At 34.4% G+C, this 25,691-nt stretch overlaps 1 protein-coding gene across 1 annotated transcript in view; it reads right to left on the reverse strand.

Annotated features, from left to right (window-relative positions):
- Positions 1 to 25,691, reverse strand: part of TTBK2 (tau tubulin kinase 2) — an 81,085-nt gene that overhangs the window by 28,918 nt on the left and 26,476 nt on the right. The window contains exons 5-11 of the mRNA XM_059473477.1: positions 20,157 to 20,230; positions 19,002 to 19,142; positions 17,146 to 17,250; positions 5,487 to 5,552; positions 4,829 to 4,921; positions 3,717 to 3,842; positions 610 to 767 (exon numbers count right to left, since the gene is read on the reverse strand). Of these exons, the coding sequence (XP_059329460.1) occupies positions 610 to 767; positions 3,717 to 3,842; positions 4,829 to 4,921; positions 5,487 to 5,552; positions 17,146 to 17,250; positions 19,002 to 19,142; positions 20,157 to 20,230 (763 nt within the window). The remainder of the gene's footprint in view (positions 1 to 609; positions 768 to 3,716; positions 3,843 to 4,828; positions 4,922 to 5,486; positions 5,553 to 17,145; positions 17,251 to 19,001; positions 19,143 to 20,156; positions 20,231 to 25,691) is intronic.

Below are 25,691 nucleotides of genomic sequence, written 5' to 3' on the forward strand. Positions count from 1 at the left end.
CTTCTATTAAAAAAAATTAATGGCACCTATAAACACTTCTTACGTTCATCCATAAACACCCCCTATATTCTTCAGTCCCCTGAGATGAGTATGGGTGTTATTGAACATCACATCTTGTCCAACTTACTTCATTACAGAATGTCTCATACAGCATATTAAATATTATTTCAAACACAACCAAAATCTACTTCCAAATTTCTTATAAAGATCCAGTAATTTTTCAAACTTATAAAGGAAATTGCAGCTAGAATTTTATTTCAAGATTACAGAAAACAACAGGTTTATTTCCAGGCAGTTAAATTTCCAGGCATTTAAACTCAGGACACATTATTTAATTTCACAAAATACAATTTAGCAAAGATGGATGAGGAAATTTACATGCAATTTCCTGGAGTACTATTTTTATTGCTATAATTTTAGGACTGCAGTGCTGGTCTTTTCGGACAGTATAAACTGGAATCCTAAAAAGGGAAATACTTCAAATGCTCCCAAACCTCCCTTCCTCTATGCATTCAAACTCCTGCAGCAAAAACCTGAATTATGGAGGCAATTTCCCTTTGGTAGGAAGCCCCTCTGTGGCTGCCACTGAAGAGACCACACAGTGCATACCCAATTGCAGCCGGTGTAAGCCGAGTGTGCAACTGAGGGGTGGTTGAAGTTGTTGTTGTTGTCAGAGAGCCATCAGTTCCACTCTTCTCCCAGTCAAAAGGGTCGCTTTCAACAACCCCAAATGTTTTCATGCTGTTGTCAAACACAGACATGAGAAGCTGAAAATAAAGAAAAAAGTTAATAAGCTTGATTTTTGTCTAAGAGACCAAGTAATTAAGAAATATCCTGATATTTATTATCAGGATATTTATTTACTTATCCTGAATATAATACTGAAAACAACAATAAAGAGTTTTTTATATTAAACACTTCTCATTTTTTCAAGACTTTGAGGCCAAAATATAAAAAATTACATTTTATTGAAACAGAAGAAAAAAAAAATCCATGCACAACTGTGTTTTTAAGTGGCATGAGGCAAAGATACACCATAGACTTTAACAGAAAGACAGAAATACACACAGAGAAGCATAACTACATTGCTGCAGAATACCACACAATGGCTCTCCAGCAGAGGAGGAGAAAATACTACATTTGGTAACACCATGAAACATAGGAAATGAATGAGATGTAGAAAAGGATACTGATCTGCTAATTCATAATACATTTGTGTATTAAGAACCATAATCATTTACTTCATATAATGCTAACATTTATACTATATAAATGTCTATGTGTTCAACTCCCATTTTATGCTATGAAAAAGCCTTTAGTAAATTTGTGTCCGTGACAGAGAAAAAAATGGCATCACTTTCCTCTCTCTGTGAAACAAACTTTGTCTCATTCTAATAGCTGACAGGAAGGCTGTGTCCATATCATTCTCTTACTCTACAGCATTTCTAAGGATTTTTCCCCTAGAAGCTAAAAATCTGGGGTTTCTTCCAATCCAGGATGCTGAAAATTCTTCCACACTCTCCTTTGCCATACCCTTTGGCAACTTAAAATAGATGGAAAGTTTGGATCATTTTTCTTGTATAGAGTGGTCTCACCCATGTAATTTTTACTCTCAAGAACCTTCTGTGTGCCACCTGTCCCAATCATTTTTGTAATCCTACTGAAGAGCACAAAGCCATAGTTCACTCTGTCCCTTATGTACTGTGTTTAATTCTTCTCCTCCTCTAAACATTAAGTAGTGTCTCTGAAGTAATTTTTAAAGCCATTCTCTTTTAAATCTTTTCAACAATTTCTGCTATAAGCCAAATGCAAACTCAAATGCTTATTGATATCAGGAGGCTGAAGCACTGTATGCATACATACTTGAAAAAAATAAACATCTGATATTGCCAAATCAAACATGGCTTCTCAACCTTGGTGATGAACATTTTAGACTACAAACCCTTTGAAGCAAGGATACACATACATTCTTGTTCAGTGCCCACCCAGAAATACAAAGAGTATAGTAGGTAGGAATAACACCACTGCAAACACAAGTTAAGAGAGACCAGAATTTAAAAGAGCATTCTCACTGCTCTAAATAAAACCACCCTGTTCTGCTCTAAAGCACATGAGCAAGACTGTGTTGTAAGGCTCAGGCTGCAGCTACACAACTGCAAATGTTCCATGAATAGCCACAGGATTGTAAATTACTGGGCTTTCTCTATCACGGAAAAACTCTCTCCTGGTATCGTGTTAATTGCTGAGTGCATGCGCTGTGTTAGATACAAACAGACCACAGAAAAGGATTTGCAAAAATATGACTGTCTATATGCTTTATCATTCAGATTCTGCAATGTAAAATGTATTTACCAGTCTATAATCAAGTTTTTCTATGCAACATCAAAATTTCTGCAATAGTACTTTTTACCATAGGAAAAAAATCTGATACATCTTTATAACTAGGCGCACAAAACATTGAAAGTTTTTCCTCATTTAATTGTAAACTACAGGATAAATTTCATGGAAATTTGTAATGGAGAAGAGGAAAAAAAATCAAAGTATTTATTTTTCAGCAATACTGAATATTTTTTGTATTGGTAATAAGGGTTTTTTTTAACATTCAAATTTTTTCACAAAAAATTATTTCTTTGTTTTGCAAATGTGCAGAATCATATACCAGTAGATTTAGAGAAATCCACTTACAACAGGAAATCAGTTATTCCTTGAGATTTTCAGCTCTTATTCCAATTCTTATATATCTTGATTTCTTTGTTCTACCAAGCAAAGTAGACAAGTTGCTCTCATTAAAGTTACAATTCCAGAATTAGTCAGATTTATTTATTCAGTTGAACCAATTACACTTGAACAGCATCAGAAACTCATTCCTTCTGATTTCACTGATTTAGGGAGTTGAACACAGGCACAGAGGCAGATAGGTCCTGCAAGTGGGAAGCAGGAATGCATATTTCTGGTAGCCAGAAGGAAGGCACACAGGGATAGCTTGCCATGGTGTGCAGTTTAATCAGTACAACTTCTCACAGTGTGTGAGGCTGAAGAAAATGTCAAGTCTTTCCCTCCCTGCTTCTCCTGAGCACTCCTCTGCTGCTTTCCACAAACTGGGAAGAAGTTCTACATTTATTTATTCTTTAATCATAGGTCAACACTGAGTGAGTTAAGACACATTCTACAGCATATGCTCTCAGCACATACCACCTTACCACTGAGCAGAGGCTGCCCATTTCAGCAGGCAACACTCTCTTAAACAAAGAAATATGACTGGTCTTCTGTGATCTCTATACACAATACTTCAGTTTTTTTCCACTCATACCATGACTGTATGTTGTGCTCTAGCTGTAGGTGTTGAGTTCCAGACTTTGGAAAACTGCCAGAATGACAATCCCTGAAAGAACAATCTGATCAATTAACTTACAGAGCACATACTATAGGCTGTGATAGTAGGATAGCTCCCAGCCCTAAAAGAATACTGACTGAAAGACAGGTGTCAATTGTTCTTAGAAACTTTAAGGGAAGTCTTAACCTTCCCAAATGGAAAAAAATAACATGTTTGAACCACAGAGTTTCTGTGGCACTAAATGGTCATTAAATTAACTTCGTGGTGCACAAACCATAATAACTATCAAGACTACACAATGAAATCAAAGTAAATTGAAGATGAAACAGCATAAAATTCTCTTCTTTATAAAACAGAAAGACAAAATAGTACAAATGTTTACCTGGTAATCAGGCTTTGTGAAGTAATCCAAATTAGAAATGTGATCCAGAAAAACGTTGAATTCTTGAGGAAGATGTTTCAACATAAGTCTGTGTTCGTACCTTTCTTTAATGGAGCCCACTTGCTCCTAGGAGTGAGTAACACAACAAACATTGGCACATCTTCCTTCTCTGTTACAACATACTCACATTCTCTGTTACAGCCATTAAATACACCACTAGCCAGAGAGACAGGTCTCTACATTACACTGAATGGTAGTCAGAAAGGCCATTCTACACCTGATACCAAGACAGGAGATTCTATAGGTTTTGGCCTCAGTACACTTGCAAAATAATGTACAAACTCCAAATTCAATATGAAAAGCCATTTAGTTTTCTACTGTGTTTTTGTTGTCTGTGTTTGAATGCTGACTGATACAAAGAACTGTCACTAAACACTCCAACCCTTTCTAACAGTATGTTTTAAAGGTTTAAACATGTTCTTGCATCATGTCAAGCTCAGTCACTTTTTAGTGTATATTCAGTCATGTAAGATGCACAAATCCAAACAAAAAAGGAGATGCTACCTATACACCACACTGTTATCTACCAATACACAAACCACATCAGAGAGTAACCTGGTTTCAATATGATTTCGAAAGAAGCTGGAAGAAGCAATAACAGGTTGATTAGATATTGTTTCTTTGCATACTTCACCTATGACATATGATTAAAGCACTACTGCATATTGCCCAATCCACTTTCGTTCACGATCAAATAAGAAATACCTATTTCACAGATAATCAAAACAGGTTAGACATTTTAAGCGTGTGATAGCTGAAATAAAGTACTCAAGTGGTAACAGGAATAATGAAGTAAGTGGCAAATATACACTTACTTCTGCCCTTCACAATAATTTCAATCTAGAAGTATAACCTCCTTTCTTCCTAGAACACTTAGTAAAATTTGATTGCTTTTTATACCATGACACTAGTCACAAGAACTAACACTAGAAAAAACTGGAAAATGTAATGTTAAAATTATTTAATGATTCTAAGAGGAATCTTTATCACAGCATTTCCCTGGAATCCAGAAGTAAACCTTCCTTTTGCTCTCGTTTCACCTTCAGCTTTACCTTATCTTTTATTTTTCTCCAAGGCAGCTGCCCAACCACAAATTCCACCAACATGTAGAAGAGAGACCAGAGGTCATCATGCCGACCCATTTCCTGTAAAAGGAAGTATTATTTTAAAGCATATTACAAATACCTAAACAAAAGGGAAGATAAGTTCTTTACTGCTCGAAACTTAAATTATTATATAAAATTTAATATAACCTATGCTGCAAAAGAAGTTAATTAAATCCAGTGGCTATTTTAGGGAGAAACATACAAGTACATTTCCACAGAAGACAGAGAGAAATACAATAAAAGTTGAAGTGTGTTAAAATAACAGGGCAAATCTCTGTTAATTCAGATTTCTTTAGAGTATGATGTTAAGACAATATACTGGGCATTATGTACCTCATAAAACTCAGTAGCTTCACTTTTTTAACTTATTAACTTGCAATACAACTGAACACCAAAGATAAGTATTAGAATCACTATTATTCATACAAGAACTTTTTTATCCTCAACTACTGTAAATTACATTATCCTTTCACAAAATGTATAGCTGTTAATTTCTACATAATAAAAGCATAGATAAGAATACAAAAAAGGAAATTAATAGTAACTGTGTTACTGACTGCTTCTAGCTGCATGAGACGGTTTAGGTCCAGATTGTGATACTCACTCTGTTTCTGTGTGCGTTGATTGATGCGTATCGTACCGTTCCTCGAAAACCAGCAACAGCTCGTGGCTGCCAGAGAACAGGAAAGAGACTCATTGTCAGAAATAAACCCTCTGACTACTGAACTTGGCATCTACAAAGTGAGTACAGAGCCACAACATATCTCGTTTGAGATGTTATTTCGGTTTACTGTGCTGCTACAAGTTCTCAGTGGAAATTCAAGTGGGCACTAACTGGCTGACCAATAAATAGCAAAGGTTGCATTAGACACCAATTTAAAATATTTATTTCTTTCACTTTCTGAAAACCAGCATTTCTTCCCTGACACTCTAGAGATCTCGTGATCTTAAGTCAATTGATGTTTTATAATCAGAGAATGTATTTTCCCATCCTTTTTTTTATTCAAATAAATGTATTAGAGAAGGAATTATATAATTTATGACAGCCACAATTAGTAGATATTTAATTTTTTTCAATCAAACTGTGATATTATTACTTTGCCTAAGATATCCAGATATCCGATCCATGATACCCCCTTAATTAATCATTATATATAGACAAAACTGCCAGGACTATTAAATTGACTTTCTTTTATGCAGTCTTATCTTCCCAATAAATAGTTGTTTTTGTTTCCTCTAACAATGAGCATAAGAAGCTTGAATTATTTACCTCACCTCTGACTTGTACTTAGAGAGGTAATGGTGATTTGTCTGGTCTCCCAAGATTCACGGCAATTCTTAATTTTTTTTTTTTTAAATTTGCACAATACATTGAAAAGTCTGGTTTGATATACACACAAAGACAACCACAATACATAATTGATACCTTATGAAGATAAAACATTTCCACCTCTCTCTACCTATATATATATATATATATATATATATATATATGTATATCTTTTTCTTATCCACCAACAAATGCTATACAGAGGTATCATTTAAATAAATCAAGGGCTGCCATTACCATCAATAAATCTAATTATTGAATCCAGCAGGATTACACAGCAACATCTTTAAAAAAGGATTCAACAGCCCATATAATCAATATCTGCTAGAGTAGTACAATGAGACCTGAACCAGTGTTAGTTAGGGCAGAGAATATTTTATAGGATGTTCTTAACAAGAAGAGGAACTCAGATGATATTCCATAGATCTTAGACTTTGTATGTCATCATACAATTTAAATGGTGCTCAGATCACATTTCATGTTCAAGCAGGACAGACTCAACTGTCTGTCTGCCTTATTTTTAATTATACATCATATTCCACACTGAACATTACCCCTGAAACATTACACTGTAGTTGCAGAAATTTCACAGTACCGTGCAATTAGAAAAAGAACAGCTCAAAATGCTTTGGAACTGCTAAATTTAGGCAGAAACATTTTTTTTTTTAAAAAGCACCTAAATCTCCTTAGTAGTTCTGCAGGTTGGTAAATCATCCAACTAAAGGTAATATAGCATCACTGCCAAGACAATGAAAATGCAGATAAATTTCAAAAAATATGCAGTTTAATGAATAGTATTTTCTCAGGAAGGCACTGAGAGCTTAAGTTTAAAATAGTTGCAAATACAAATTCCATAAATCTCAAGAGCATATAGTTTCAGAAGTGAAATCAAATGTTTGCTGTCTTTTGCCTCTGGCATGAATGTTAAAAAGGAAGGACTATATTCAGTTTTACTTAGTTAAATATTTCTGTTCTTCTGAGAATAATGGAAAATATCAAACTGAGGATGAAATGCCACTTTCATTTCTAGCATCACGACTTCAATTTCTACTTGATAACTAAGACAAAAATGCTTCAGTTGCTGGACAAATCAAGAAAAAAGACTAAGAAATTTCATATGATAACTAAATTATCCCACTCAGTTTACAAAAACTAAAAATCTGACCTATTCCACTTCTGTCCTGGGGAAGAAATGTCCATATGAGGAAATTCACTGTGTACCAATTCAAATGTTTTTGAATGTTAAAGTCACAGCCATCCTTATCTGCCCTAACATGATTTCAATTATCTGAGAATCACCTGGATGGGAAGGAAAAAAACAAAAAAAGAATGAAAACTGTTTCTATCTATGAGCTTATAATGAAGTAAATTCTGAATTCTTTATTCCAGCAAGGGCATCTAAAACCTTTCACTGTCTCTTGCCTTAAAGTATCATTTCTATAATCAGAAGTAAAAGCATATGTCACTCTGTTCTATTTCAAGATGCAATAAAATACCTTTAGTAATGCAGCTGGTCACTTTTCAATAGCAGTATTACAATGCCACACAACAATAATAAAATAATTCTATCATGTCTTTCTTGACATGAGTGATGTTCTGTAGGTCAAATCAAGTTTGCCCAATTCAGAACAGAACTTATAGACTTTTGAGCATTTGCATAACTTCTGAAACTGTTTCAGAAATTTTCATGCATCTCACAACATCTCATGTAGCCAAAGAAAAATACTAAATCCTTCAAATTTAAGTTAAAAAAAATTTTTTTAAGATACATGCAGATGAATTAAGCTTATCCAGAGACTACAATGAATTTTTCTACTTATAAAAGTACTTTTTAAATGTAACATCAGTTTTCTTTGGAGATGTCACTGCCCTGGAAACACTTGGGAAGGTCTCAGATAATCTGCATGCAGGAAATTAGCAGTTCCTAGCAAAGTGAACTATTTCCACTAAGCACACAGCTTTCAGACTCCTGGGAGACAGTATGCTTACAAACCTATGAACGTTGCTTTTTTGGAGTGGCTGTGGAGGAGGAAAATCACTCTCCTTAGCTCAGTTCAGTGTCTCTAGATAAATGCTCTGGGTTTATTGCTCGAGGCAATATTGGAAAGGTTACACAGAAAAAAAAATTAATTTATTACCGCAGTCACAGAAACCAGAAAATCAACATGAAAAAAAAAAATCAATACTGGTTCTTTAGATTATATCTGAGACACACCATGGTTCTCCCAATCAATCAGGCCATGACTGAGTATTCCCAAGTGTCTAGGTTTTGCACTGAGAAGTCAGCAGTGCTGCCTCTAGAGCAGGGTTCAAAAGCCATAGGGGATGGGTAGAGAAGCAGCCAGCTACATTATCCCTATTTTCCTTTGCTAAAGGTAGACTTCTCCTTTTTTATATTTTCCCTCAAAAAAGATAATTTCTTAGTTCAAATTCCATCAGAAATCTATTTCCTTGATTGGAACTACATACAGTTTCAATTCTTTGAAACCTTTCTTCATAGCTTCAACAATTCATATTCCAATCCTCCCCTTTTTGAACATATAGACTTTGCAGTCTAATGTAATGCCTAGCACATGTTAGCACCAGTTTAGAACAAGTGAAAATTTCAGGGATCACTTGAGTAAGGAAAGATCAAGCAGCTGAAATACAATTGCCATTACAATATATTATAGTTCTCAATTGATTTTCACTGCATATAAGCTCTTCAAATCCACACTTTCAGCTCTATCTTAAAATCCACATCAGACACTAATAATTGAGTACATGGACTTAGAACTTTTCATCAACCCATCTCCTGCTAGTTGTTGGTATGACACATTACTTGGCCTCAGATACACCTAAACAAATGTTGTGATTTCCAAAAACTCACTGCAGCTGTCTGATCCTATGCTACCTAGTTCCAGCAGAAGCTGAGTATCAAGGTAAGTTAGCAACTAACAATACAATTAAATTTCACTATTTTGAGTTCTAATAGATATGTGACAAATGAAAATTTATCGCCTACTGCATGTGCAATAAAGAGCAACACCATCTCTAAGACAGCAGTATTTGATACACAAAACATCTCCTGAGCTACTCAGTTTTCAGTCTGGAGTACTCAGCCAAAATGATGCATGAGCTAAAGACTATAGTCACTCCACAGCACATTTATGAGCAGACAAAAAATCTGTGGGCTGAAGAGGGTAACAACCTACTAATGTCTGTCACAAACCTAAACTTACTGCTGTGAAAAATCACACAGGATAAGTCTGCCACATGTGTTTGCTTTGCTCCCTGGAATCTTTCTTCTATCTCTTATTCCAGGAACTGAAGCAGAGATAACTGTAAGAAGAATACTATCTATATAACCAGCTATGCACTGGCAAATAATTTCCCCACAGAGCAGAATATTGTTTTATTTATCTCTGTAAGAAAAATTTTTACAGTTGTTCTGGACTTAGCTGATTGGAGAATGGAGACCTTATTTTTTTAATGTTTTGTAGTTATTTTTTATGTTTTGTACATATCTAATATATTATTTATAATGATAATATCATATATTAAAGAGTTGCATAAATCCAGAAGTAGACTGTTTGAGTAGTAGGCTTATTTAAGCTATGGATGGAAAGCAAAAAGTCTCAAGGAAGCTAATGTACATACATGTACCTTCTTTCCAATTCTCTTCCCTATCCCACAGGGGCAGGAAGGGGGTGAGGGAAATGAGCAAGAAGCTTTGTGGTAGTTGGTAGCCAGCTGAGATTAAACTATAAAAATAAAATAACACATTTTCTTCCTTTTAAATGATTCAAAGTATTTTTTCATAACTCAGCAGAGAATTTAGCCCATAATTCAGAAAGAACTGGAAACCAGAGTTTCTGGTTTGATTTTCATTTGCTTCTATTTTCACTAGAAAACAAATTTTACTGGACCAAACCATCTGTCTTTCCACCACCATAGCTTTTAATTTCAAACAAATAGGACAGCTCTCAAAGACTTTCAGTTCCTGCAAATTTAATGAAAATTGGTGATTAAAGACAGAACCCAAATTAGTACACTGACACAGAGACAGACAGTTAAAATTCAATTAAAATGGCTCACATCCATCTTAAGAGACACCAATCAGCTGGTCAACCAGCATTAGTTTTACATGGCATGTAAATACAAGCCCAGTCCCAAAGGTGCAACTAGGTAGTAATCAGAAAGGTAAGCTCTAGCATGAAGCTGAAAATACTAAGAAATTTGGAGGGCATAAGGGAAGCAGTGCACAAAAGAACAGAAAAACTGTAAGTTTCATCATTCATAGAATAATTTCTTTCAAAACTAAGATCAAATATCACTAGAAAAATTATTTCTTTTCTTTGTTTTTTCTTAAGGCTGATACAGCCCATTCCCCTGAGCATCTATTAGCTATACAGAAAATAAAAGAACTGCTGCATCAGAATATAGAACAGCTATAAGCACCTTTCAGAATGTCAAATTTAAATTTCTATAGTTAAATTGTTTAATGATTGTTTGGATATGATACCAGTGTTCTGCACACAACAGAAAAGAAGGAAAAAAAAATAAACAATATACCCTCTAACAAAGTATTCTCTAATCATAATTTTTCATATCTCAGCTATTAATCAAACTGTTTGTTCAGGCAGGATATCATGCATTTAGTTCTATTTTTCGCCCCAAAACCCTAAACTACAGGTCATCAAGAATCTTCCTCTCAAATATAACCACACTCGTTTTCCTTAAGTTTTTGTTTAACTATTTAACTCCAAGATTATTCCACTGAGGTGTTACAAAACAATGTCACATGACATGAAATTTGTATATCCATTCGGCTTTTGTCACCAAGTCGATTGATAATGCTCTTTTTTTCATCTTTTGCATTAATTCACCACCTGCATTTTTCACCTTGTATTACCACACACAAGACACCAGCTGTCTCTCTCAGTAACACTGATTTACTTCATTACTTTGTCAGTAATACAACCAAACTTGCAAGGATCACGTTCAGTGGATGCTGAAAATGCTACTTATATATACTACTATATCTACACTGTATATACATATATAGCTACTATATATACACTATAAGCTTGTGCCCTTACTAATCTCCTTCTATGTCCTTGAATGAGGTTTTAGCACACAATAATTAATGTTACACTGGCAGGTGTAACACTGCTGTATCATTATCGCTGTATGGGCCTGTCACTGGTAGGTGTTATTACAGCTATGCATTACTTTAAAAACCTTTGAAACCAAACAGTCTAACAATTACTTTAATCTCTGTCATAATTCTTTCAACTCATGCATACCACTTATAAATCAACATTAATCAAATAAATACAAAAATGTACACATTAAAATTATTTAATTTTTTTTTGTTTATGATTTCTTGCTCATTCTATGTCTTTCTGCTGATTTATAGAGAGTTCAGTACAAATGTAATACATATTTTTAATGCTTTACAATCCCAGCTGTTGCATCTTCACATGAAGTCCTGAAGAGAAGTAGAAAAGGCTATTAAGAAAGCTGTTCTCAAAATACATGGTTAAGATACCTGTCCTATGTCTGCAGAAAGTTGGTAACAATGAAAAATTGGACTTGGTTTTGCTTTGTTAGGAAGAAATTCTTTTCTCAGAGGGTGGTGAAGCACTGAAACTGGTTGTCCAGAGAGGCTGTAGATGCCCCATCACTGGAAGTGTTCAAGGCCAGGTTGGGTACGCCTTGAGTAACCTGGTCTATGCAAGGGAGTGGGAACCAGGTAATCTTTAAGGTCCCTTTCAACCCAAACCATTGTACAATTCTATCTGTTCACAGCTTCTTCTCATTACTTTATGCCTTTGTTAAACAAACAGTGAAGAAACTAATAAAAAAAATTATTTTGGGATTGCCCAGTTACAGACATTTGATCCTGGGAACTTCTAATGTCAAATTTCAGCACACACATGTCTTTGTTTTGTAAGCATTGGAGCAGAGGTGTCCAATACATCACGCATAGCTTCCATGCAGTTGAGGAGGAAAAGTAACTTTTTGTCACAATCTTGTTCCAAACAATTTTGTTGCAAGCTAACGGTGTATTCACTTTAAGAGACAACTTATAAAAAGTCCCCTTTGAAGTAGGTCAATGTGTAAAAGCCTCAGTGAACTATTACACAGAAACTTATTAACACATGTTTTCCAAAAAGCTCTGAGGAAAATGAAAAATATTTCAAGAGGAAAAATAAATTCTCTGTTCCTTGTTTAGGTGTACACATGTAATCCTCAGCTAATCATATCCCTCTGTAACGTACTGTTCAGCACTGAAAGAGGCCATTACTGGGAAGAGATAACATAAGGTAAATGCCAGCAACAAAATGCTTCTCAACAGGATGAAAGAGCAACTGAACAGTGCATTTAACAAAATGACATGCACCATTACCCTGCAGCACAGCGCTTTCAACAGTTTTGGTCAGGTATGGAAGAGAGGCCTCTTTAGAACAGTGGACATATTTGAGCTAATTATTTTTTATAGTCATGATACGGTGCCCAAAGATATCAAACAGCTCCCTGGAAGTCTCCTGTACTATTTAATTATTTTCCATGAAATCTGCTGCCATTTAATACTGTACTCATAAACATATCCTAACTGTCCTTGGACTTTGCTTTAACCTGTGTCACTCAAAACAAAGGTGTGTCAAGGAACTGCTAAAGAAAGTCTACATCTACTACTACATCTTAGTGTTCTTTAACTAACACCAAAACCAGATCAGTTTCACAATTTTCTTCAGATTGAGGTGCTGCCAATCATTTAAATTTAATGGGTGGTCTCATTTTATTCCAAATTTTATTAGGAATGCCATCAGTAACTATTCTTGAACAACTTCCAGTATACAGATTTTTATTTATAATAAATTCACACAGTCAAGGGATTATTCAGTAGTTACCAGCATAAATTCTAGATCAGGAAGAGCACTGGGGCAAACAAAAAAACCTGCACCAGTTTTAGTCAACACTATCTATGGACCACTTATAAGTCTTATTACCCAAAGTTGTATCAATGTTTGCTATAACAGCATTTACTTAAAAAGGAGATTGAGAACTTTAAGCTGTCCATGGGTCCAAACATTTTTCAAAGAAGACAAAAGACTTGCAGTGACCATTTTGTTTACAATAGTCTAACTTCACCATTGGTTCCTTTAGTTCTCAAAACTATCCCACTCCTTTTCCCTCATCATAAAAAGCATTTAATATAGCTTTTGGATATAGCTTCCACTATTTCAGCATCATAAAAACAATGTTCTCTTCCAAATACAGAAATGAACAATCTGCAATTCTTCTGCCAAGATGAGAGGAGGTAGGGCAGAACAACATGGAAGTATTCTCTAGACTTCCTCAGCAATCAAGATAATTCAGAATCTTACTAGAAGAAGCATCCATGCAATTCAAATGCATAACCATTCCCAAATTTTCACAAGTAAAAAACCAAATGAAAATTCCAGTATATAAGAAATTTATACATTCTGTCCCTGTACGTAATTGAAGTACAGTAGACTTCCAAAGCTTTCAAAATGGATATAACACTCTGCTTTTTTATCTACCAATACATTTTTTGTGAAGTATTCTGTGGAGGATTGTTTGGGGTTGCTTATTTGTTTGTTGGGGGTGTGTTCCATTGTTTTATTGGTTCTTTGTTTTGGTTTTTTGTTTGGTTTTTTTTTAAAGTATTCAGCTTCTTATACTACATTTCTAGGACACCATCTGTACATTAAAGTGAAACTTGAAGATAAAACCCCATTTGCTGGAAAATCCTCAGAACCTGGGGGCACTGATGAAAGGCAAGCAGCATTTAGCTGATTTGTACAGAAACACCTGATATGGAATAACGTGCATTGTTTGATGTGAACAGCTTTGTAACTGCTTCCCTAGACAATAAAAAATCTAGACATTTGCATTCACAACTGCTTTCACAGCATTTTTAAGGGTCAGACTGTACAGCAGCTGGTGCATCTCCTGCTTTAGCAGAAGTCAAAGACAATTTTTGTCACTGACAGGTCACCAGTAAAGAGCATGTGTAGTGCCTCAGAAAATTTTAGTGGATACTCTGTTGCCTTTGGATTTGAATATTTCTGTTAATGTTCAGAGTAAGTACAGTAAAATACTTTAAATCTACTTAATGTTAAAAATAATGCAATTTTGATTTTTTTACTTGTTTTCAAATAAATATAGGAAAATTTAGACACTTGAAATTGAGGTCATGCTGTATATATGACAATGAGATTTCTGATGAAGCTCTTCATTTTATTCAAGTAACCACTGAAGAACGACCTAAAATGTAGTCACAGGGAAGAGCAGGAGATAGGTGGGGAGATGGGGGGATGCAGTCATAGGGTAGCTCTCCCCTTGACCTAAAAAGTCTTATTTATCAAAAATACAACAACTTCACAAAAAAACTATTCTCCTCTGATTACATTTCAACCCACTAGTCACGATAGTCTCAACAAAGGAATCCCACATTCCAAACTAAATACCAAATTGGGCAAAAGGGAAATTTCTCCTTCAAATCTCTTTGCTGAGTCCAAATCATCAGATTCAGGGGATTGGCTGTTAATCTGAACAATTCTTTAGGCTGCCAGTCAGTAAGACCTGTATACCGAGTAGAAAACCACTGGTGTTTTAGATGAAAAGGTTTCATCTAAATGCCACCTTCTTATGGATAGGGTTTTAATTCTGTTACTCCCTAGCTTTTTCACCTCAGCTTGCATATATATGTTGTACTATCTTCTTTGTAAAAAAAATGAAATTCACCTATTTATAATTTGCAATCTACATAAATAAAAGACCACAAAACTCAGGAGTATGATAATATATGATGGCTGAAATTATGGACTTTTGAAGAACTATGACCTAAAATTCTTTTTTAAAGGTTAATCTTTTTAACAGCAAAGACTAATGGCTTATTCTTTTATTTTATTTTGCTTTCTTTGTATTAAATTGAGTAGTACCTCAGAAAACAGTTGTAGTTAAGGTTCCCTTTAAAACAGGAGTGATGACAACTGCCTAAGAGCTGGCTGCAGTACTGATCATGTTAAGAATGCAAATGTCCTTCGCATTTTGTCCCTCAAGGTTTTCTATTTCTGTACCACAGCTGACACCCTCACTTTCCATTTTCAGCATGTAAACAGAGACATGGAAATTGATGGCTGTATGAAGTTAGGTTTACATGCAAAAAGAATCATTTATTCTTTGCCTCCATTAAAAAAACAAAAATATGCTAGTATTTACTTCAGCTATCTTTAAGACAATAGCAAACAATAACAAAAATGTTAGGTACTACACCCTCAAAAAGCAATAAACAGTAGACTATGAATTTCATAAATATACTAAATTTGCATCCTGCTAAATATATTTGCTTGATGATTAGAGTATCCCTACAATTAAATTCTAATTACCCTGCTTTGCAGTAACCAATTCTTATCTACATCATTAATTCATTTATTGGCTTCCTCTCTCCAACAATTTATTTGCTTGCCTGTGCTTCATCCTTCCTTCTTTTAACAGCCTACATCATCCCCAGCAGTTTTTGTTCCTCCCACACTCAGTTTTCTCTCTTCTGATCCTTTCCGTTCCCAGAGAAGGTTCCTCCCACCAATTAGTAGTTCCTTATCAAACTCCATTTTATCATTTAATTCTACATGTATCCCAAATACCTGCATCCTAGTATGGTCCCCACAATATAGAATTTAGTATCAGAAGCTGTTACCTTTCATTCATCTTTCACAAACATACAAAATGCAATAAATGTTTGTTTCTGATTTTTAAGTTTTAGCCAGGTAATAGCATCAGATCATACTACTTAATAAACTGCAACTCTTCACTACTCTCTTCAACGTGTTTATTCACTTTACAAATATCTTATTAGTGAATACAACAGACATATCCCTCTCTCCTTGAAGTCAGCTCCTCACAAGCATAGTCATTCAGACAGCTGGAAGACAGGGCAGCTTTGGTAAAATGAATCTGTCAAAATTAGCAGTTAAAAATGTTTTATTTTACAATAGTAATTCTGAGAGAGAACTATCTGTAGCATGAAAAAGTCTGCAAAGCCTTGTTTTTGTTTTATGCTTTACGTTTTTCTTTCAGTTTTGAGGATTCACATAGACCACTATAGTAAAATGATACTACAAGAAGAAAACTGCAACTATGACAAATTAATTTTAAGGCTGATATCTGGAACAAGTGGGAAACTGTCTCTGCTAACTGAATAACCCAAGATAATGTAAAATCCCTGGATCCTTCAGATGAGCAATAAAGGCATTTGCTTTTGACAGCATGCTCAGACACTGGGGCAGACTAATAAAGCTTGAACACATTTTCATTATGTAAAATTGTCCCTCAAAATATTCCTTCCTGTAATTTCCTGAAATGACCTTTTACCTCTCTTTATTAAGAGGGACAATATTTTCCTGTAAGGAAAAAGTTAAATTTGAAATTACAGTCCCAATAATTATGTGTCCTATCACTGTTTTAGACTTTCTCTTTCAGATTATATGTATTCAGTTTAGTGTCTGATTTTACATTTTCTCCTCGGGTTTTTTTGTTGTTGGGTTTTGGGGTTTTTTTAAAAATATAAATATAATTATATGCAGTATAAAACAGCAAGTGAAATTCAGCTCTGGTATACTTTTCTGCTATTTAATGAAGACCTATTTATCATTTGATTTTCCAAACCAAATAACAGATTATCCCAAAGTATCTTAGATGTACACCTCTGTCTCAAGCCAAAACCCAGAAACCCAACTCATTCCCTACTGCAAATCTTTAAACATAATTAATAAATCATGGCATTTCTGACTGGGGATGGTGTTTGTCAAGCTTACAACAGTTACCAGTTCAATGCAACTCCAACACTTCTCCAGAAGAAAAGACAGCATACTACCACACTCAAGAATTTGGGTTTCAACTGTGAAAAAAATCTTACTGGTCTGACATCCCCACATGAGTTGGTAAATTGCCGTGCTAAGCCGAAATCCAGCATAAAACACTTCCTACAGGTGCTTGGAAAACGTCCCATTGCGAAGTTTGACTAGGAAGAAAAAGAAATACAGACAGCTAATAGATGAATACACACAGGTTTCAATATGTTTACATATTAATGCAATAACACAACCAGAAAATTAATATTCTATTTCTCTATTCTTCCATGTTTTAACTACTACTGAACTCCCAATAAATTTGAAGAAAATGCTGTTAAGAGAAACAGGCATCCAACTTAGCATATCTGAACAGTGGCCTAAATTGTCCAAAGAACTTGTCATCTTACTTTATCATGTAGAATATATTAATTTTTAGCAAGAATTTTCCAATCATGTCACCTACTCACATAATTTCAGTGTTGCCTAATTGGTCTTAAGGAAAACAAACAATCAAGGATTTCAAGATTGGAGTTCAGCACAAAGCAGAGTTAGCTCCAGCTAATTTTTTCTCTCCAATTTCACTTGACATTCACTGCCTCTATGCTCTTTTCCTATTAAATGAAGGCTTGAATGGGGATGGGTCAGGGGGAATACAAGTTTTATAAAAAGTTTCCAGGAAGAAGTGATGGAAATGAAATTTTCCTAATGTACAGAAACTTGTTGGAAGTTTTATGTAAGCATCATTCAGCTGACAGGAAAGTTAGCAATATATGTCAGATATAACAAACTGTCACTGTCATATTTTCTGGAAAAATCTCCTTGCCCGGGATTTTGCTCCTAGGAAGCTGAGAAGCCTCAGAGAAAAACAAAAACAATAATTATTTGATTTGCTTCTCCTGTGTTTTGCTGCTTTTGAATGTGTTTGGAAATGTTTACCAACAGGTGATTGTTCCATTGGTTTCATGTGGATTGTTTTGACTTAATAGCCAATCACAGCCAAGCTGTGTCGGGGCTCTGGAAGGAGTCATGAGTTTTCATTATTATCTTGTTAGCCTTCTGTAAGTATCCTATTCTTTAGTATAGTTTAGTTTAGTATTCTTTAATATTATATAGTATCTTAAAATAATAAATTAGCCTTCTGAGAACATGGAGTCAGATTCATCATTCCTTCCTCCCTTTGTCTGGGAACCCCTCAAATACAATAACAAACTATATTTGCATCTATTGAAAACACAAAAATTTGCTTATTTTTCCTCATTTACAAATTCTGGCACTTCAGAGTTCTAATTATATTTGTCATACAGAGCAATATCAAAAATAGGTGATTGAATTTCAGGAATAAATTCAAAGAAAAATAGAAAAAAGTAAGAACAAAAGCATGATACTACCAGGAAGGCAGTCTCCTCATACTAACCTATTAACAATAGATCTAATAAGAATTTCACCATAAAAAATAGTTTCCTCATACAGTCTGTCTTTCACGTTCTTGTTTGTTGAAAATATATTAAATACATAAAAACTGCTATTGAAGGACTTATAAATACACTCTACAGTTAGTATCTATTCTTTTAGATTTATTATATGACAATATTAATTGCCATTAGTCAAGCACATTATGTTATATCTCATGGCAAATACTCTTGGTTACATAATGCTAAAGATAAGGGTTGGAAGTTTTAACTACAGCAAATTGCAAGGAGGCCTAAACTGGAGACAAAGACTGAAAAATACCAAAGTTACTCTTGTTGCAATCCAACATTAATTAATAGCAAAAATCTGCCCTATCTGATGATTAAACATTCAATTTTCCATCCTTTTTCATTTTTGCATTTTAGCAGCGAGTATAGAAGCTATTCTTACTTATGCAGCTATCTAATGACCACATCTTACTTGCCTGTTTTGATTTAATGGGCAGACTTACTGGTTTTATGTCCCTGTGCAGGAATCCCACAGAATGAATACTTTCAATAGATTCCAAAATCTGCTTCCCAAGCCGCAGAGTGGTACTAATGGTGAACGTCCCTCGAGACTGGCTACGACGCAGGTCTGCCAAGTTCCGACCCTGATAAAATTAAAAGGACATTTTCATTAAAAAATACTAATACCAAGATTCACAGATGCTGTAAAGTCTTCCTACTTCTTCTTTAGTGGTTTATGATTAACCATGAAATACTCTCAATACCTATTTTCACACTCACAGGTAACACATCACACCTAAATGTAGTGACTGTATGTCCGCAAGTATCTCCAACACTAAGTTTAGAATTTGCTTTTGAAAATGCAAACTTAGTACCTGTCTATTCCTGAAAACATGGAACAAACTAATCTCTATTAGAAGACCAGTACAAACACAATTACTTAAAGTTGTATTTTTGTCACACCCAAAAAAGGCCCCTGAGAAAATGCTCATGAAGACTTCTTCACACTCACTTTTTTAAGGAAAAGTACATAATTTAATTGCATATTATATCAAACAGATGAAAAAAATATCATGTAGGAAATACAACCCCATGACATCATAAAACTGTTCTTCTACAATAACAGATGAACAGTAGGCACTAGAACACACTTTGTTCACTATTAATATTCACCAGGATGACCAAGGACATTACCCCATAACTCTAAGTACTAAGCACCTATTTTATACCTTTTTAATGAACAAGTCTTTTAGTAAAATGAAGTGTTTTCTTTTACTTGCATAGGATAATTTTTCATTGTTATAAAAAAGCTAACAAAATACAGAGACTCATATAATACATTTTAGACTATCTTCAAGTGAAGACTAAAAAGGAAGGTAAAATATCTCAGAAGACATCACAGTTTACTCTTCTAACAGTCTGGTCTTTCTCAGGATGCAAGCTTTCTCCCTTTTGAGAAAATTATGGAAAGGATATAAAAGGAAAAAGATATAAGGATACGCTCAATTTACATTCACTTACTACAATGCATTTGTGATCTTTGGGGTGTCTTTTGTTTGCTTGTTTAGTATCCTCTAAAATTTCACTTCTATATTTATATACACTTGGCTAATAAACCTAAAGACACTGGCAAACATTGAACACTTTGATACACTAACCTGCAACTGCATGACCACATAGTTAAATCTGTCATTCCGTCCACATCCTATGAATCTACAGACATGATCTTTTCCTAAGAGAAAAAAAAGCAAATTAGCCCATAATAATGAAATTTTGTGGTTTATTCCTGTAAATAGCTAGGAAATTACTGGAAAATATGTAAAATAATAAATTAAGCCCCACACAGTTCAACAGCAATAAAACCAAAGTTAGTTCTACCTGCAATTAAAGAGAAGCTTTCTCCCATAACCACAGCTCTCACTCTTCCATAAGAAAAAATGCATAACATCATGCCTAAATGTCCACAAACTGGAGACATTTCGGACTGGAAAAGGTTATTTTCTTACAAATCTAATGGTTTGTAATAGACAATATTCCTAGCCAATATTCCTCTTTTCTCCAAGTTGCAGATGCCATGATGAAAGAAAACAGTAGTACTACCTGTGAGTTATGTTTTGTATTAAAAAACTGTAGAAAATGTAATTCAACTAATCTAATTTATTAATATCTTTCTCTAGAACACAATCATTGCTGTTTAACTACAAAAGATAAATTCAGCTCAGGTATACTGAAAAAGGGGGAAAAAAAAAATCAGAGTTTTGTTTAAGCCGATTTTCTTTAAAGCCTCCTCCTGTCCTAGGAGCAAACTGCAGAGAAGACAGGTCAAAAATAATCTCCTTGCTATCCTGCAGCTGTAAATCAAAGCAGAAGATTCCCCAGGTAAATACAGAGAAAAAGGCAAGCCAAAGGCTGCAGCTGGAAACAGAATGGGAATGCAAACCTCTTGTCATTTTGGTACCAGTGTTCATTGACTTGGAGAAAAGCTGTGACCCCTTATGATCCCAATCTGCCCCATTCTATGACAGAACAGCGAACTATAGGATTAAAGTTCCTCAGGCCATTTACCTTCCTTTCTCACACCAATGGAAGCTACAGCCAACAGAAAGCTGATGATCTCAAGTGGTTGCTAAAGATGCGTAAAATTTGTCACCTATTATTTCTATCACCAATATCTTTACCCTTAGGATTACAAGAATGCCAGGGAATAACCCATCCCATAACCAGGGAATCCCCATCCCACTCATGACTGTTTTCAAAACACCCTAATGTCTAGCTACAGATCTGAGGGCACTTTTTGCTACTGCTGCACTGTAGCTCCATCAAAACCCTAAAACTTGACCCTACAGCTTCTAAATGGTTTCAATTCAATTTCAAAATTGAGAAAAGTGGTCGCCTGTTTCTTGCTTCCTCAGGAAGCTGCCTGCAACATCCAATTAAAACAGGTTAGTAGGCTCTCTTAAACAATGAAAATCTGACAAGATTCATCAAAATAATTTATTTTAAAAGGTATCTATACATTTCTGAAAACATGTAAGTGCTAAACTTTAAGCATCACCATTTTTTCTCCACTTTTTCCTTCCACCCATTTGTTCAAGACAGGCAATGTTACAGACAGTATAATTTTATGAAGAAAAAGGATTAGTAGCAAATTTATCAAGATGAAATTTTGTATATTCATTCCTTTAATTTCCATTAATGAAGTCTCATCTTAAATAGTTATGATTAATTTTACAGCCACTTGTGGGTATTGTGAAGGAGCATCTTCAGAGAAAGGTATATTAGTCAGATTTTATCTGACTAATTCAGTAAATGTCTAAAACTCAGTTTAGTCAGAGAAATCCCACTTTGACAAGAGCACCAACTCAGTTTGTGTGGTAAATTTCCTAGAAATTTTTACATAAAATTGAGGAAAGAGGAAGGACAGAAGTAGAACATAAATATCTTATTCAAATGGAATGATCCTCCACCACTCCAGTGGGGCTACGCACACCTACTACAGCCTTTTCCTCAGCAGGAAAACAGTATTTTCTTACACCTGTGAGCTACACTGCTGAGCTGCAGAGTGAGAAGATGATGTTAATAGGCTGCAGGGAACAACTCTGCCCTTGAAAAATATCCTAGGGAGGGTGCTAATCCTGTGTGCCATTCCTCAGGCTGCTGCAGTGTAGCACTACAGCAGCTTTACAGCCTACACCAGACACAGCCCATAACTAAATTACACTCCAGAGCTGTAAATGAGTGAGGGAGAAGTCTGTAAGGTTGTGTGAGACAGAAACCAACTGAGTGAGTCTCACTCTCACTGAGTGAGATGTGATAAATCTGTCTTCTCCCATCTGATGGTGGGAACAGATGGCCTAAAAACATGCTTAAACAAAACAACCATCTGTTGCAGCAGATTTCTTTTTTTTTTTTTTTTTAAGGCAAAAATAAGAAACTTAAAGAGTTAAACAATATTCTGCAACAATAATTAGGAGACAGCAGGGAGAAGAAAAATTAAGATGTAATTGATGACTAAGCTGCAATAAATGGCCGTATCAGTGAGCCTAGTCCTCCTTCACAATTAAGAGAGAAGTCATACAATTGCTCACATATTCCAGCAGGTTTTGCTAGCTCAGAGTCTTAAAAAGAACTTATTTGAAGTTTTTCATTAGTCACTGTACCATGTACAAAGATACTACTTTTATATACTTCATTATACCACATAGTTATTACTCATTTTACCCCTGCAATAATGACCACACTGTTTTAATTTCAAAAGTTTCTGGAAATGAGGAATGGTAAGAAATAGTGCATCCCTACTTCTGCAAACATTTATTCTTATATCAGTTTCACAGTTTCTGTGAAGTAAGACTATAGTACAGATACATTCAAAAGCATGTTTATAGGGATATTTATAAAAATGTCTCTAGGACTACTATACACTAGAAGAACACACCTGTTGATTTATTCTCTTCTAAAAGCCTGTTTCTTTATAATATTCCACAAACTGTGCAATATTTTTTAAAACTCAGATCCACACATGAAGAAAATCTTCACCAACACTGCAAGCTCATTGACTCTTATAACAGAGGAAATTTTCCAAAATTTGAAATAAAAAGGATTTTCATGACAATTCTATTCCTTCCTCTCTAGACCAATGTAACTAGAACACTTTGCAAGAAGAGAACCTAAAGCCATAGAGAAGAGAAGAGTAATTATATATACTCATACATACATACACCAAAAAGGGGTAGAAGAACAAGATAAAAGTTGGTCTTAGAGAACATATGATAATATAAAGTTGTTACAAAAATATCCTAAAAGAACTGTTTACAATTTCACCTGGTCAGAATCTTCATGAAAAGAAAAAAAAATGTCAAAAATAAGACTAATTTCTACATTATAAAAAAAGCATTTAGAAATAATAATAAAAAATCTTTAAGAAGTAATTATAAAGTTGTTTTCTATTCCCCATTCTCATCCACTTTTCTTCATTTTCTCTATGCTTCAAATTTTAAGCCCTTCCATAATGAAATTTGTGACGGTAAAGAAATTAATGCAAATGGCTCCTAGGAGCCATAAAAAACATAAAATGGTCCCTACCATAACCTTATTTAATAAAAAACCTTCCAAGTATGGATAAAAAAAGCTGCATGTAAAACTAAAGTACTGTATCTATGCAAATTATAAATCACAATATATGCAAAAGGTTCATTGACCCATCTATTCACTAAGTTTTCTTTACTGATCACTGACAATATTCCTTGTCTAAAACCAGAGCAGTAACAGTGTTAGGTGTAAACTTCCCCAACAATGACTGGAGGTCACCTCTAGTGTTACCTTCACCACCAACTTCTTTTTTTTTTTTTTTGTGGTGCAACAGAGCAAGAAGTTATAAAAGGTAAGGAATAATATATTTAGATTGTTTTCTTATAAGAAAGATTGTAAAAAGTGTTATTTTTAAAGATCTCTCATAAAATCTGATTTTCAGTTATACAAAAGCTTCCATTTATTATTTGCTCAGAGAAATAATACTGAGAAAATAAATAACAAATATTTATTTGGATTACATATTTTGTGGATTATTTGTCTCAGTGGTCATGTGTTTCATTGTTCTGTTCTTTTTATCTAGATGTTTCCCATTATTGAATAGAACCAAAGACTCTTCTGTAGGAAGACTTGGACTGTTTGGAATTCTAGTTTCCTAATTATTCCTCGGAGAGCATAACTTCTCTAAGGCCCTATGGCAATTTTTCGCACATAAATATTTTATTATTTCATCAACTTTTTTCCGCATGTATTTTAAAAGATAAAAAAGTTTTGACTAAGAAAAAATCCATTTTCTAATATCTTAACTGAAATTCCACCATACTGTAATTAACAGTGGAAAGTTAAAATGCACTCCAGTTACACAGTCCTATATAAGGTTATGATTTTATAAATCCATTAGCATTGTAGTGCTACCAAATTGCAGTGTTTTCTTTCAGCTCTACTAATTTCCTTATCATCTAGTTCTTTCATCTATTCCATTTTAAGGACTCTGGGTTTTGTAAAATAGAATCAAGCTCCTGTGTACAGACAAAGACCCACAAACTCTTGGAAAAAATTAATTCTGAGCGTTTAAAAACCCCAGGAGTTAGAGTATTTTGTTCTTCAAAACTCATTGTCTTCAGGATAATTTCTTTCAAGAATCCTGACAAATATTTTCCAAACTTTCAAGTGGCAATATTGAAATTTCCTATTCATCTCTGGACTAGAAACTTTAAAATTCTAAGAAAATCTCCTTGCTCAGCTATATAATAGTAGATGTTTTAGTGAAATCCTTGAAACAGACAAAAGCATAGGAACAGTTTGTTACCATCATAACATGTGACATGCTTGCCCTCTTAAATCTATAGAGGCTGTCAATTCCTGCTGCAGTGTGACCTTTACAGCACATTAGGCAGCACCATATGTCATGCAGACTTTGTTTTATACAAAGTAAGACTTTGGAAAAATTGAGCTGCTGACAGGAATGCATGTATTATTCAAAACCTTCCAGAATAAAAATAATAATTTTTAAAGAAAAAGTAATTGTTTAAACTATCTTTCTGTAATCTTGTGTTGCAAAAACCAATGAAGAGAAGTCACTGCATGTTTCTCTGTATTGATAACTTCATTAAAGTATCTAAACATACAGAAAGTGAGACTATCCAAACTCTGGTTCAAGGAATTGAACCCTGGAAGTATTTCAGGATTTTATATGCCAGTAGTTTTCTCATACAAGTTACAGTATTCTAAAGCTGGGGCTTTTGCTCATGGGGATTTTTTAAGTACATTTCCTATTTCAATATTAGAAATCTCAGCAATACCTGCAAAGCAAAACAAACAAATATTCTTAACGCATATGCTATGTGAAGGACCCTCAAATATTCAATGCTACATAGTACAGAAAAAAAAATCTTAGAAGAAAAAATAAAAACAAGAATAACAAAGTCTAGAGCAAAAAACAAAGAGAAGATATGGATTCAGAATAAACTAAATCTGAACCAAGATTTTTGCAGCAATTGAATTATTGTTCGTTTTATTTTCATCTCATCCCATTTCAAGCAAAAGCTTCACTGCAGCAAAACTTTCAGCATCTGAAAGAGCTTCTATTCCACTTTTAATAATCATTTACCAAGAACCTGCAGAATATAGGAAATATTTACTAAAAATATTATTATAATGACAAT

The sequence above is a fragment of the Ammospiza nelsoni genome, chromosome 6, assembly GCF_027579445.1.
Source record: "Ammospiza nelsoni isolate bAmmNel1 chromosome 6, bAmmNel1.pri, whole genome shotgun sequence".
NCBI lineage: Eukaryota > Metazoa > Chordata > Aves > Passeriformes > Passerellidae > Ammospiza > Ammospiza nelsoni.